The following is a 13,274-nucleotide window of genomic DNA, read 5'->3' on the forward strand; positions in this document are numbered from 1 at the left end:
GTTGGCTCCCTTTTTCCTCTCTCTCTCGATGCCGCCTCTATGATGGATTTTTTGCGCTTCGACTCGAGCCCTGGCTTCGGCGTTCCAGGCGAACACTTCTTTCTCCAGCGGCGATCTGTTCTCTCTTCTTTTTTTATGATGCGTGTTATTTTCTCTGCTTGCTAGCCTTTTCCCCATTCTTCTTCTCTCCCATGGTTGCCGCCTCTCACTGTTAACGTTTTCTCTCCTGCTGTAACGGCAGCCCTTTTCACTGGGGACCACTGATCTGGTAAGCAACAGCAGGGAGGATAACAATCACTCTGCATGTTGTTTCCCCGTCTCCTTTTTTCTTTGTCATGCGTGTTTTCGTTTTGATGTAATGTACTGTTCTTGCATAGCTGTGTCATTTATTCGATTGCCATGTTAGTAGGCTAATTGTTGCTATGTAGCCCTTAGCTACGGGCAGGTAGGCAGTGATTCACCGTGCCCGCAGTACCTGTTAGATGAGGCGGCAGACAGAGCTGGCACCTTGGAGCCTCGCCCCTTTCTGATCCTGCAAGCCATCTATTCCTGCCTGCGTCCTTAATGGCACCCTATTCCCTATATAGTGCAGTAGTATTGATCAAAAGTAGATCACAATATAGGGAATAGGGTGCTATGACTTTGGTCAAAAGGGGTGCACTACATAGGGACTAGAGTGACATTTCGGACGAAGCCAGTGATAAAGGCCTTGGTCCTTGAACTTTCCACTAGCGCTCTAGCTATTGTTGAAGGGAGGGGCGAGCGTTTATAGAACTGATTGTAGATACAGTAAAAGCTTGCATAGCGTTACGTAAGAATCGTAATACGACACCAGGTTGGGTTTAAAGTCCAACCAATTGTGATGTGTTATTTTTTTGTGTGCTTGCTAGTTGCAAGGCAAACAGGAAATGCATATGAAATGGCGTTTGATAAATGGACGAAGGCTGCTCAGCCAGCCGTACGGAATCTACCACTATGGAATCTATGCATGTGTGATCGTCGTATGCCGGCGTGCCGCTGAAGGAGTGTTGAGCTAACGTTTGTGTTAAGCTGTCTGGGAACATGAGAGCGGAGTTTAGGTTTAGTGTGGCGAGGACCGTTGTAGGTGCTGGGCTTCCTCTGCCCCCCTCTTTTTCTGTAAGTCTCAGACCTCTTTTGAACAGTGCCAGTGCTGTCAGCCAGAAGGTGAATAGAACCAAATAGATAGGCCACCTTCCTGTGTGTCACTGTTAGGTCTTGCATGCCAGTCTCTCTTTCCTTCTTTCTTCCAACACATCTTGTTGCTTCTTGTCCACTCCATTCAATCACAGATCACCTGACTAGCTGTTCCCGCTGGCTGGCTACTCAGTAGGGTTGGACAGAATAGGACTGTTTCTGTTTGATCTGACATGATAACAGAAATTTGTAGAAATCAAGTTCCCTAAAAAAATAATTTCCTCAGTGGATCATTTGCTCAAGACCGTTTTGCCAATTATTTTGACAGTGGGTGTCATGCTTTTTTTGCTGCGTTTCCCCCCTGTGTGTACAATACAGGTGTTCATTACTTTAACCCACAAGTGTTCATTGCTTAAATCCACCTTGGAATGTGTTTCCAGTCTTCTATGTGGGTGTGTGCACAGTGCGGCAGCACAGCATGCTCTCGTTGCATAGTGAGCGGTACCCAGAGAACTATCTTTCTAAATATGGAGCGAGCAGATGAGCGCTAGTGACTCTCCTGACTTGCTACACGCCTCCACACTCTCACACTGCAACATGCTGCTCCCTGTCCGCCTGCCTTTCCTAATCACACACATGTCACCTAGCGTTATTCAAAGTTCACTACCACAGTTCTTTACCATCGTTTAGAGATGCAATGTTGAATATGACACACGTGCTCATCCTATTTTGCTCCCTTCCCATTTGCCCTAACTCTGAGATGTTTTCAGATCTGAAGGGTCAAGTCTAGATATAAGCATTGTAGAGTAGTTTACAAATCTGCAAACATTAAAGGGGTAGGGCCAAGGGGCATGGTTAGGGCCAAGGGGCATGGTTAGGGCCAAGGGGCATGGTTAGGGCCAAGGGGAATGGTAAGGGCCAAGGGGAATGGTAAGGGCCAAGGGGAATGGTTAGGAATTGAAACCAGAGGACACCGTTGTTGTATTTCACTTTTCTCTCTTCTTTCTCGCTCCAGGCCTACTCCCAGGATGCGTACCTCCGAGGCCGCAGTGCCTACAGTGGAATTGCCCGTCACATCCCCGAACCTCCCCCCATATGTTACCCCAGAGTAGACTGTAAGCCCCCGGGGATGGCCCAGGCTACAGAGACCCCCTCCCCGGTGGGGGTACAGGGAGCATGCCGGGGGCCTGTGGGGGCACCACCACCCGACCTGGGGTACCGCATAGAGATCCCCATGCCCCCGTCCCCTCCTGCACACCCGTACTCCAAATCCCAGACTGTGGCATGCATGCGCAACAACAGCGTGAGGACTGTGGTAGTTCCTCCAGAACTGGGCCATTTGGGACCAGCTCATAGAGTAGAGTACGGCCTGGGAGGGCCCTCTGACCCTGGCGTCATCAGAGGGCGACCTGGGTCTGTGTCCCACTACCCCGTGCCACGGAAAACAGACATCTACCCCTCTGGTGTGAGCCGCCTCAATTATGGCGCCCCACCACCCCACTACCCACCCAACTCAAACTCCCCCAACCCCGGCTCTCACCAAAACATCGACTGGCGGACGTACCAGACGTACAGGGAGTACATCGACAACAAGGGTATCCATGCATACGGCAGCCGGACCATCCAGGAGAGACTAGACAGCCTGCGAGCCGCCAGTCAGAACACCTTCAACCCCACCCACTACATCCCCCGAGGGGGCTGGGGGCCCGACCCCAAGGGTCTCCGACGCAGGAGCACCTCCCACGACCGTGCCTACCACGGACCCCCGCCCCCTTTCCACCACATGCCCCCTCGCAGCTCTTCCCAGGACCGTATGAGTGTGGCGGAGCGGGGGGTCCACCCCAGGAACTGGCCCCCTCGTAGCGTGTCCCAGGATGAGTTTACCCACAAGGCCCGGGCCCGCTCCTCTGACTATGTGGACCCTGTCGATCTGGGCCGTCCCATGGTGGACAGACGGGGCTACGGTAGCAGGGCGGACCAGGGTACATGCCCAAGCAGGCAGAGCCTCTCCAAACAGGCCCATCATCGACCTCCTGCAGGGTACGGTAGGGACAGTCTCCGGGTGGGGCCAATGTCTAACCCTGCCCTCCACACTAAAGGACCAGAGCAGCACCAGCCTCACAGTGCCCCTAGCATGCTCAAAGACAGACCCTCTCATCTGGGGAAGAATCTAAGCTTGGAGCAATCCAACACTGATGAAAGAGCTGGTGTGAACCATGTGAGCCAGAGTAGGGGACCGGCAGAGACCATGCTGCAACCAGGGGAGGTGCCAGGGAGACAGGTGGCAGCGGTGGTTGGCCGTAGGTCCTCTTCCCTCTCCGCTCCCCATCAGAGACCGCAGAAGCCTGGGATTTTCAAAACCTCTTACCAGCACCCTCGCCCAGAGCCCCAAGTGAACGGGCGTGGCCCCTCAGCCTCCGAGTCAGGCGTGGTGCTCAGGGAGAAGCCTCTTGGGTCGGGGAAGAATCCCAGTCCCCTACGCCACCCTTCCTACATCCTGGCGGTGAATGAGGACGACAGCTCGGAACCGGCAGCGGGTGCGGTGTGCTGGCTGCCCAACGATGCGCGGCGGGAGATGCACATGCGGCGGCTGAGCGAGAAGCAGGAAAAGCACCAGACCTGCTCCTCCAGCAACCTGGACGAATCCCTCGACTCCATCCCCTTCATCGGTAAGAAACGGAGCACTAACTTCACGGTTGCATCCCAAATTTCTTCCCATTCCCTATTTGGTACACTACTGTGCTTCAACATGTGTATAGGGAATAAGGTGCCATGGCTCTGTGAAAGTTCCCAGAACATTCGTTAGGTTGTGGCAGATGTTCTCGTGCACAACATTATACTACATGCCTGATGTTGCAATAACTGTCCCATATCGTTGCGCACACAAATTTCAAGCGTGCATACATTTTACGTCTGGGTGATCCTGGGAATCGAACCCACTATCCTGGCATTGCAAGTGCCATGCTTGTTTTGGGGAATCTTCTGTGGTGGCTGTTACAGATGTTGTGCATTTTAGTGATGTTAGAACATCCTTGAAATATTTAAAAAAAAATATATATTTTTTATGTTCTCATTCTAATGTTTGGTAAAACCCTAACTATAACTTAATGGGAATCTTAGCTAATGTTCTGGGAATGTTCCCGGTTTGCTGGGTAGGTCCCGATGTACAGATTGGGAGGGAAAGGAACATGATGTCGTTCTAGTCCAGATTAGCAGACTAGAGCATCTTTTTGCCATCTGAAAATCGTTAAGATTTAGCAACGTGGTTTTAGTGTTTTTCCATGACATCCATGATGTTTACCACCAAATCAATCTCCTTGGCTGGATGTACAGTAAGAGCTTTGGTGGCAGGCAGGAGTGTCGCTTGTGGTTTGGTTTAGTTTAGCTGCACTAGAGTGGGACGGTATGTGGGTGGGGGATTACACTTCTCCATTAGTCTGTAGGATGTAATCTTCTGTAATAATCAGTTTAAAAAGTCACACTCTAAATATGCTCCCAGCAATTTTTGGGTTAAACACCCTTTTTGGGCTGTTCACAGGATTTCATCTTCCCCAAAAGTGTCTGTTCCCCATCCCTATGAGTAGAATAATGGTCAACCATGATGTTGATGGTGATAGGAACATTTTTTCCCCCGTTAGAAGTGCTCTCTAAATGTCACTCCCACTAAAGTCAGAGTAAAAGGATTCTTTTTCATGTTTGTGCATTTTCCTTTTATCTCCATTTTGCTGAAAAAGCTTTTCTCTCAGCACAAACAGCTGAAGTAGACTTCATTTCCTTAAAGGGACAGTCGGATAAAAATGTAGCCTGTTCTGACTATCCTATCCTTGCACCGAGCTCACAACCTGCAATATGCATGTTACTTTGTTTTAGGAGTCAGTCAAGTTATTTTCTTCAACCATGTGGACAACCAGGACATGGATTTATTATTGCCTAATTGAAGAGTTGGGTCAGGATGTACCGTGGTTCCCTTACATGCACTGAATACATTTCCTCTGCCTTTTCCGGGTGGCTAAAATTCGAATAGTTCGCCTAATTTCTTTGTGACAAAACAAGCAAGTTAGTATAGTGTAGAGAATCACTGCACCATCTAAATCGCTGTGAAATATATTTTCCGTAACCAGAAATCATGTATTTTCAGCTGTTTGAAGCACAAAAGGCAAACACCTAAGGTAAGAACGGTAAGCATAGAATAGATCTACCGCTTCGTAGACTTGCTTTCGATGAGAAGGACGGCTCTATAACACACATTTCTGTGAAAAGTTACATATTGCAGCTTTAATTCTAACGCTGAAAAACCTCCTACTTGTTGACCAACAGATTTTCTTGTGTAGTTTCAGTACATTCATCTTAAGCCATCCCTATAAATACAGTGTACCTTCTAATTATAATTTTGTTGACAGACTAGAATATATTGAAAGAACGGGTTCAGAATATATGGATCAATGAAAGAAATCCATCTAAATAAATACATATTCGTCTCCATTTCAGCACCAACTGGTAGATTTTTTAAAAACTAATCTTGTAGATTATTTAAGCGTATTTTAGGGTTAGTAGGGGGGGGGAAATGGTTTGGAGAGCCTTTACGCACCAAATATATTGATTATTCAATTCAATTCAAGTTGATTCATTTATCCTGAAATTTGTCATATTCAAGTTCAAGCCATGAAATATTGGAAGGTCAAATTTTTTTTAAAATAAGGGTTGAACAATGGTCCTATAAATCTCGGTCCAGTCGTCGTGAACCATGCGTCAGGCACCAGGTTTAACCTGCTGTGTGGTCAGAGTTCCATAATGATTCAAATAGGATTCATGTCCCAAATTATTGCACAACGTTAGTCTAATCTGATCCACTAATGGCAGCAACCCTCAGGAACAACGACATAGACGTGACCGAGGAAAGAAAGGTGAATAGAATGTTGCGAAATGTAATCTACAATTTCAAGAATAGTGAGTTATAAAATGTATGTAGATATTAATGACGGTGGCTCCCGATAGAGCCTAATATTTAACATGATACAAATTGTAAAATAAAAAGATGACGCCTGGGTACATAATTAGAACATTCTAAAACACATACATCAACTCAGCAGTTTCAGCCCTACGGAATCCTATAGCTTGGCAGGGCTTTACAGTGCGACCATTGTACTCACATATGTGCCTAAATATTTTGCTGTACGAATGTTTATTTAGGAACACCAGTGCGCATTGAAAAATTAAGGGACCTAGCTTTAATACCTCCAAATATTTTTCATTGTGCTCCTAAATTTCCTTGTGCACCTACATTTTTCAACTTAGGCGCACATGTACTCCTTGTAAAAAAGGTCAGCTTAGAGCTCTACTCGGCTCTCTAAATTGCATCCACGTAAATTATGAGGGAACACAATAAACATTCTCTAACGGCACAGCTATTTATAGCCTATTTCACTGTGGAAAAGGGGCCACCATACATGTCATTTTGATACGATTTTCAGTTTGGTTTCATGTTTGTCTCCAGGGTTCATAAGGAAAAATCATCTAAAACAATGTGCATTTACAATCCCCTTCTCCAAAAGGATTACTCATTTACCTAGCTCTTGAGAATGCTGATATTTTTATCGGGAAAAGTAAAGGTGATTTTGCTGCTTGGAACTGGCAGTTTCGCGTGACCTCATTCAAATCAAATCAAATTTTATTGGTTACACAAACATATTTAGCAGATGTTATTGCTGGTGTAGCAAAATGCTTGAGTTCCTAGCTCCAACAGTGCAGTACTATCTAACAGTGCAGTAGAATCTAAAAACAATTCACAATGCACACATCTAAAAGTAAAATGATGGAATTAAGAAATATATACATTTTAGATGGCATTGACTTAAATAGTGGCATTGACTAAAATACAGTAGAATAGAATACAGTATATAAACTCATCAAAAAAGAAACATCCTCCCACTGTCAACTGAGTTTATTTTCAGCAAATTTAACATGTGTAAATCTTTGTATGAAAATAAAAAGATTCAACAACTGAGATACAAACTGAACAAGTTCCACAGACATGTGACTAACAAAAATGGAATGTGTCCCTGAACGAAGGGGGGGGGGGGGGGGTCAAAATCAAAAGTAACAGTCAGAATCTGGTGTGGCCACCAGCTGCATTAAGTACTGTCCTCCTCATGGACTGCACCAGATTTTTCAGTTCTTGCTGTGAGATGTTACCCCACTCTTCCACCAAGGCACCTGCAGGTTCCCAGACATTTCTGGGGCGACTGGCCCTAGCCCTCACCCTCCGATCCAACAGGTCCCAGACGTGCACAATTGGATTGAGATCCGGGCTCTTTGCTGGCCATGGCAGAACACTAACATTCCTGTCTTGCAAGAAATCATGCACAGAATGAGCAGTATGGCTGGTGGCATTGTTATGCTGGAGGGTCAGGATGAATCTGCAGGAAGGGTACCACATGAGGGAGGAGGATGTCTTCCCTGTAACGCACAGCGTTGAGATTGCCTGCAATGACAACAAGCTCAGTCCGATGATGCTGTGACACACTGCCGCAGACGATGACGGACCCTCCACCTCCAAATCGATCCCGCTCCAGAGTACAGGCCTCGGTGTAACGCTCATTCCTTCGACAATAAACGTGAATCCGACCATCACCCCATGTGAGACAAAACCCGCGACTCGTCAGTGAAGAGCACTTTTTACCAGTCCTGTCTGGTCCAGCGATGGTTGGTTTGTGCCTATAGGCGAAGTTGTTGCCTGTGATGTCTGGTGAGGACCTGCCTTACAACTGGCCTACAAGCCCTCAGTCCAGCCTCTCTCAGCCTATTGCGTACAGTCTGAACACTGATTGAGGGATTGTGCATTCCTGGTGTAACTCGGGCAGTTATTGTTGCCATCCTATAACTGTCCCGCAGGTGTGATGTTCGGATGTACTGATCCTGTGCAGGTGTTACACGTGGTCTGCCACTGCGAGGACGATGAGCTGTCCATCCTGTCTCCCTGTAGCACTGTCTTAGTTGTCTCACAGTACGGACATTGCAATTTATTGCCCTGGCCACATATGCAGTCCTCATGCCTCCTTGCAGCATGCCTAAGGCACGTTCACACAGATGAGCAGGGACCCTGGGAATCTTTCTTTTGGCGTTCTTCAAAGTCAGTAGAAAGGCCTCTCAACTTAGGACAGTATTCATAACTGTGACCTTAATTGCCTATCGTCTGTAAGCTGTTAGTGCCTTAACGACCATTCCACAGGTGCATGTTAATTAATTGTTTATGGTTCATTGAACAAGCATGGGAAACCGTGTTTAAACCCTTTATAATGAAGCTCTGTGAAGTAATTTTGATTTTTACGAATCATCTTTGAAAGACTGGGTCCTGGAAAAAGGGACGCTTCTTTTTTTTTTGATGAGTTCACAAATGTGAGTAAAGCGACTAGTGTTCCATTATTAAAGTGGCCAGCGATTCCAAGTCGTTGTATATGGGGAAGCAGCCTCTAAGGTGCAGGGTTGCATAACCGTCTGGAAGCTGGCTAGTGATGGCTATTTAAGTCTGATTACATTGAGATTGAAAAAATGCTTCTATCTTTCAGTTCTATTTGTGATGCACCTGTACTGACCTTGCCTTCTGGATGATAGCGGGATGAACAGGCCATGGCTCGGGTGGTTGATGTCCTTGATGATCTTTTTAGCCATCCTGTGACATTGGGTGTTGTAGGTGTCCTGGAAGGCAGGTAGTTTGCCTACTGTGATGCGGTGCAGTTGCCGTACCAGGCAGAGATACAGCCCGACAGGATGTTCTTAATTGTGCATCTGTAAAAGTTTGTGGGTCTTAGGGGCCAAGCTAAATTTCTTCAGCCTCCTGAGGTTGAAGAGGCGCTGTTGCGTCGTCTTCACCACACTGTCTTTGTGGGTGGACCATTTTAGATCGTCAGTGATGTGTACGCCGAGGAACTTGAAGATTTCCACCTTCTCCACTGCGGTACCATCGATGTGGATAGGGTCGTGCTCCCTCTGCTGTTTCCTGAAGTCCACAATCAGCTCCTTTTGTTGATGTTGAGAGGTTATTTTCCTTGCACCACTCTCCTCCCTGTAGGTTGTCTCGTCATTGTTGTTAATCAGGCTTACTACTGTTGTCGTCTTCAAACTTGATGATTGAGTTGGAGGCATGCTTGGCCACCCAGTCATGGGTGAACAGAGGAGTACGGGAGGGGGCTGAGCACGCACCCTTGTGGGGCCCCTGTGTTGAGGGTCAGCAAAGTGGTGTTGTTTCCTACCTTCACCACTTGGGGGTGGCCCGTCAGGAAGTCCAGGACCCAGTTGCACAGTGCAGGGTTCAGACCCAGGGCCCTGAGTTTAATGATGAGCTTGGAGAGTGCTATGGTCAATGAACAGCGTTACATAAAAATGAAATACTAAGAACTTGCTTAGGAGCTTGAAGCAGAGCTGCCATATCTGTCGGTGCCATCTGACACCCAAAAAATTATGTTTTCCTCACGCGTAAATGTGGTTGCATTATGAAGGTATTAAGTCAAGGTCAGAATACAGCGTACATGTAGACACCTCCGCCACACCTTCATTTCGTGAGATCTCGACCCCGACCGAATAGTGGGTGAAAAGCATGCTATTCTCATGATTAATTTCAAGGTCCGAATACACATAGAGAGAAAAGTGCATAAGAAGGGAATATGCACAAAGGTGCTGTAAATTCTAAATGGTTCACCCGATATGGATGAAAATACCCTCAATTTAAAGCTACCAGTCTGCCCTTTAACCTCATCGTATTGTATAGTGCTGGAGTACAGACTCAAAACAACAAAACATTTTGTCACTGGCCCAATACTTTTGGGGCTCATTGCACGTTCCATTTATGCAAGCTTAACTCGGGTCGGAATCATCCCTGTAGATGCGTTCTGCAGATGTTTTCTATGGAATTGGAGCACAGCGAAGTAGCAGAGATTGGGCATGTGCATTTTTAGTATGGCCCATGGGACAGAAGTTAGCTAGAGTTTTGTCCTAGTGCCGAACCCGTATGAGAAGAGACCACACTGTCCAGTGTGTGGTATAAGGGGGCAGTAACTTCCACTTTTTTTTTTATTATCTAATTTGAGCTTTAGACATCTGAGACATTTTGCGATGGAACAGTTGTAGCCTTAAGAATATTGTTTTACCAATGCCTTTAGTGAGCAGTACAATTTGTATGGAATGGAACAGTTGTAGCCTTGAGCCTTTACCCTAGTAGCGTTCATACAGACATTCCTATTGATGGCAATGTGGATTTAGCAATAGTGTTTCTTAAACAAGATAAAACCATGATTTTCACTGTAAATTAACTCTGTCATGCTTAATGCCAGGGCTTGTTGTTTTACTGAGGCCGCGTTTACACAGGCAGCCCAATACTGATATTTTTTACACTATCAGATCATTTGCAGATCTGATTGGTCAAAAGACCAATTTGTGGGAAAAGATCGAAATTGGGCTGCCTGTGCAGATGCAGTGTGTGAGGCCTGTGTGTGCCAGTCATGATAAGACTGTATGTAGGTCTATTGTTTTAGACTGTATTCAGGGAGCCAAGACTGCAAAGCCCATTACACACCTGCATAAGGTTAGTCCGAATACCAACTACTGAGAAGTGCGTAGGAAAGGTGTGTTGGACTAATATTATTATTAGTAGTATTACTATGTTACATGCAAACACAAGTGTGACAGTGTGATGTAAGCTGGAGTCGTTAGACATTCACCTCAAAGGTCTCGGGCAATTCTGTAGAATGGTGCTGAACAGTGGCGGCTGGTGGGAGGAGCTATAGGAGGACAGGTTCATTGTAATGGCTGGAATGGAATTAATGGAACTGTATCAAACAAATGGAAACCCCGTTTGACTCCGTTCAATTGATTCCATTCCAGCCGTGACAATGAGTCCGTCCTTCTATAGCTCCTCCCACCAGCCGCCACTGGCACTGAAGCATCTTGTGTTATGAAACTTACTGAATGCATTGTTAAAATGATTCAAGTCTGCTCTTGAATTCGGCCTTTAGAGACATTTCTTGTGAAAGCCCCTCTACACAGCACTAATCAAGTTTTATTAGTCATATGTACAGGATACACATGGTATACATCGTCCAACTATAGGCTTACTTGCAGGTTCCTTTTCAACAATGCAACAACAATAAGAAATCAAAAAAGGGAAGAATATCAACAAAAAGTAAATGGCAGTTGAATAGATAAATAAATGTAGCATAAGTATAATGCAGGAAGCCACAATTTATAGTCCCAATATTTACATGTGTATTGGGGATGGGGGCACGTGTATAAATTGAGCGGTATAATAAGAGTCTGGTAGCAGCAGTTATGTGTGTGTGTGTATTTGTGCTAGGGTGTTCAGCAGTCTGATGGCTTGTAGATACCAACAGGCTCAGAGACCGTTTCTATCAGACCTCATGCTCCGATACCGTCTACCCGACGGTAAGGGAGAGAGAAGCTTGTGTGTTGGGTTCTTGACGATGTTGCGTGCCCTTCCTCAGGCACCGTGTTAAGTAGATGTACTGGATGGGTGGGAGCACGGTTCCAGTGATGTACTGAGCTGTCTTCACCACCCGCTGGAGGTCCGTACCAGGCTGTGGTGCAACCGGTCAGGATGCTCTCAGTGGCGCAGCGATAGTATTCAGAGACACCCGGGGCGGCGTGACAAATTTCTTCAGCCGCCTTAGGAAGTATAGACGCTGTTGCACCCTCTTGACAAGAGTGGTGGTGTTGGTCCATGACAAGTCCTCAATGTGGATGCTTCTGTCCTGTTGATGTGGATCGGGCCATGTTCCCTTCTCTGCTTCCTGTATTCAACAATCAACTCCTTTGTTTCGCTGACATTGAGGGAGAGGTTGTCATGACATAGTTCACTTACCTCCTCCCTATAGGCTGACTCGTTGTTGCTTATCAGGCCTACAACCATAGTGTCGCAAACGTAGTGGAGTTGGTGTCGTGCAAAGCCACAGTCGTGGGTGAACCGGGAGTACAGCAGAGGGCTGAGGACACACCCCTGGTGGGCCCCTGTGTTAAGAGTCCGTGTGGAGAAGGCGTTGTTGCCAATCCTCGCAACCTGTGGCCTGCCTGTCAGGAAGTCCAGGATCCAGTTGCAGAGGGTGGTGCCCAGACCCAGGGCTCTGAGCTTGGTGTCTCACGTGGCGGGAACATTAGTTTTGAACTCTGAACTGAAGTCCATGAACTGCATTCTCACATAGGTGTTCCTCTTTTACAGATTTGTCACGGCTTTGTGAATAGCGATGGAAATAGCATCTTCTGTGGATCTTTTGGAGCGGTAGGCAAATTGGAGTGGGTCCAGTGTACCTGACATAAGTATTCACACCCCTGAGTCAATACATGTAAGAATCACATTTTACATTGATCACAGCTGTGAGTCTTCCTGGTTAAGTCTAAGAGTTTTGCACACCTGGATGTACAATATTTGCCCTAGGTTCTATTCAGAATTTTTCTTTTCAACCATTTTTAAGTCTTGCCTTAGATTTTCAAGTAGATTCAAGTCAAAACTGTAACCCTGCCACTCAGGAACAGTCACTGTGTGTTGAGTAGATTCACTACACTGCTTTACAACAAAGGTCATGTAAAGAAACACTTTATGGCAACCTTGCAATGAGAGGTTGTTCAGAGATACTTTTGAAAGATGGGAATTGGAATCGTATTAACGCCCATTGTGTATGTTTCCCATGTGTAGTCAATGGGCCGCGCGGTACATTCTGGGACAAGGATAGCTCTCCTTCATGGAGTGTATGGGAGTCAATTGGGCGCTAGCTCAAAATGCCAACATTAGCATGAATTTCGTCAACAAGATGTACAACATTGCAAATATTTTCAGAGATGTGAGCTAATTAACCTGTTCTCTTTAATATCGTAGAGCTTTGGAATCGGGACGTTGTGTAATTTTGAGGAAAATAGTTTCTCAATTCACCCAGACTTTGAGAAGGGATTAAATGACGATTGTCTCAGCAACTACGTGACACAGCGTGACCATGTGAACGCGATTGGTCGACAGTCTGCTGGGTGAGGAGTTATACATTGCCCAGTGGGATTCCTATATCTTTTCTCTGGCTTGTTATCAAAATGTACTGCCTGTTACGACAAGCACACGCTAGCTG

The 13,274-nt window shown here is 46.2% G+C and overlaps 1 protein-coding gene across 2 annotated transcripts in view; it reads left to right on the forward strand.

The window, feature by feature from the left end:
• The window catches only part of LOC139376122 (rho GTPase-activating protein 21-like), an 83,597-nt gene that overhangs the window by 41,078 nt on the left and 29,245 nt on the right, over nucleotides 1-13,274 (forward strand). For both annotated transcript variants that reach the window (XM_071118328.1, XM_071118329.1), the window contains exon 8: nucleotides 2,171-3,824. In XM_071118328.1, coding sequence (XP_070974429.1) covers nucleotides 2,171-3,824 — 1,654 coding nt within the window. The remainder of the gene's footprint in view (nucleotides 1-2,170; nucleotides 3,825-13,274) is intronic.

Source organism: Oncorhynchus clarkii, chromosome 20, assembly GCF_045791955.1.
Source record: "Oncorhynchus clarkii lewisi isolate Uvic-CL-2024 chromosome 20, UVic_Ocla_1.0, whole genome shotgun sequence".
In the NCBI taxonomy this organism is placed as follows: domain Eukaryota; kingdom Metazoa; phylum Chordata; class Actinopteri; order Salmoniformes; family Salmonidae; genus Oncorhynchus; species Oncorhynchus clarkii.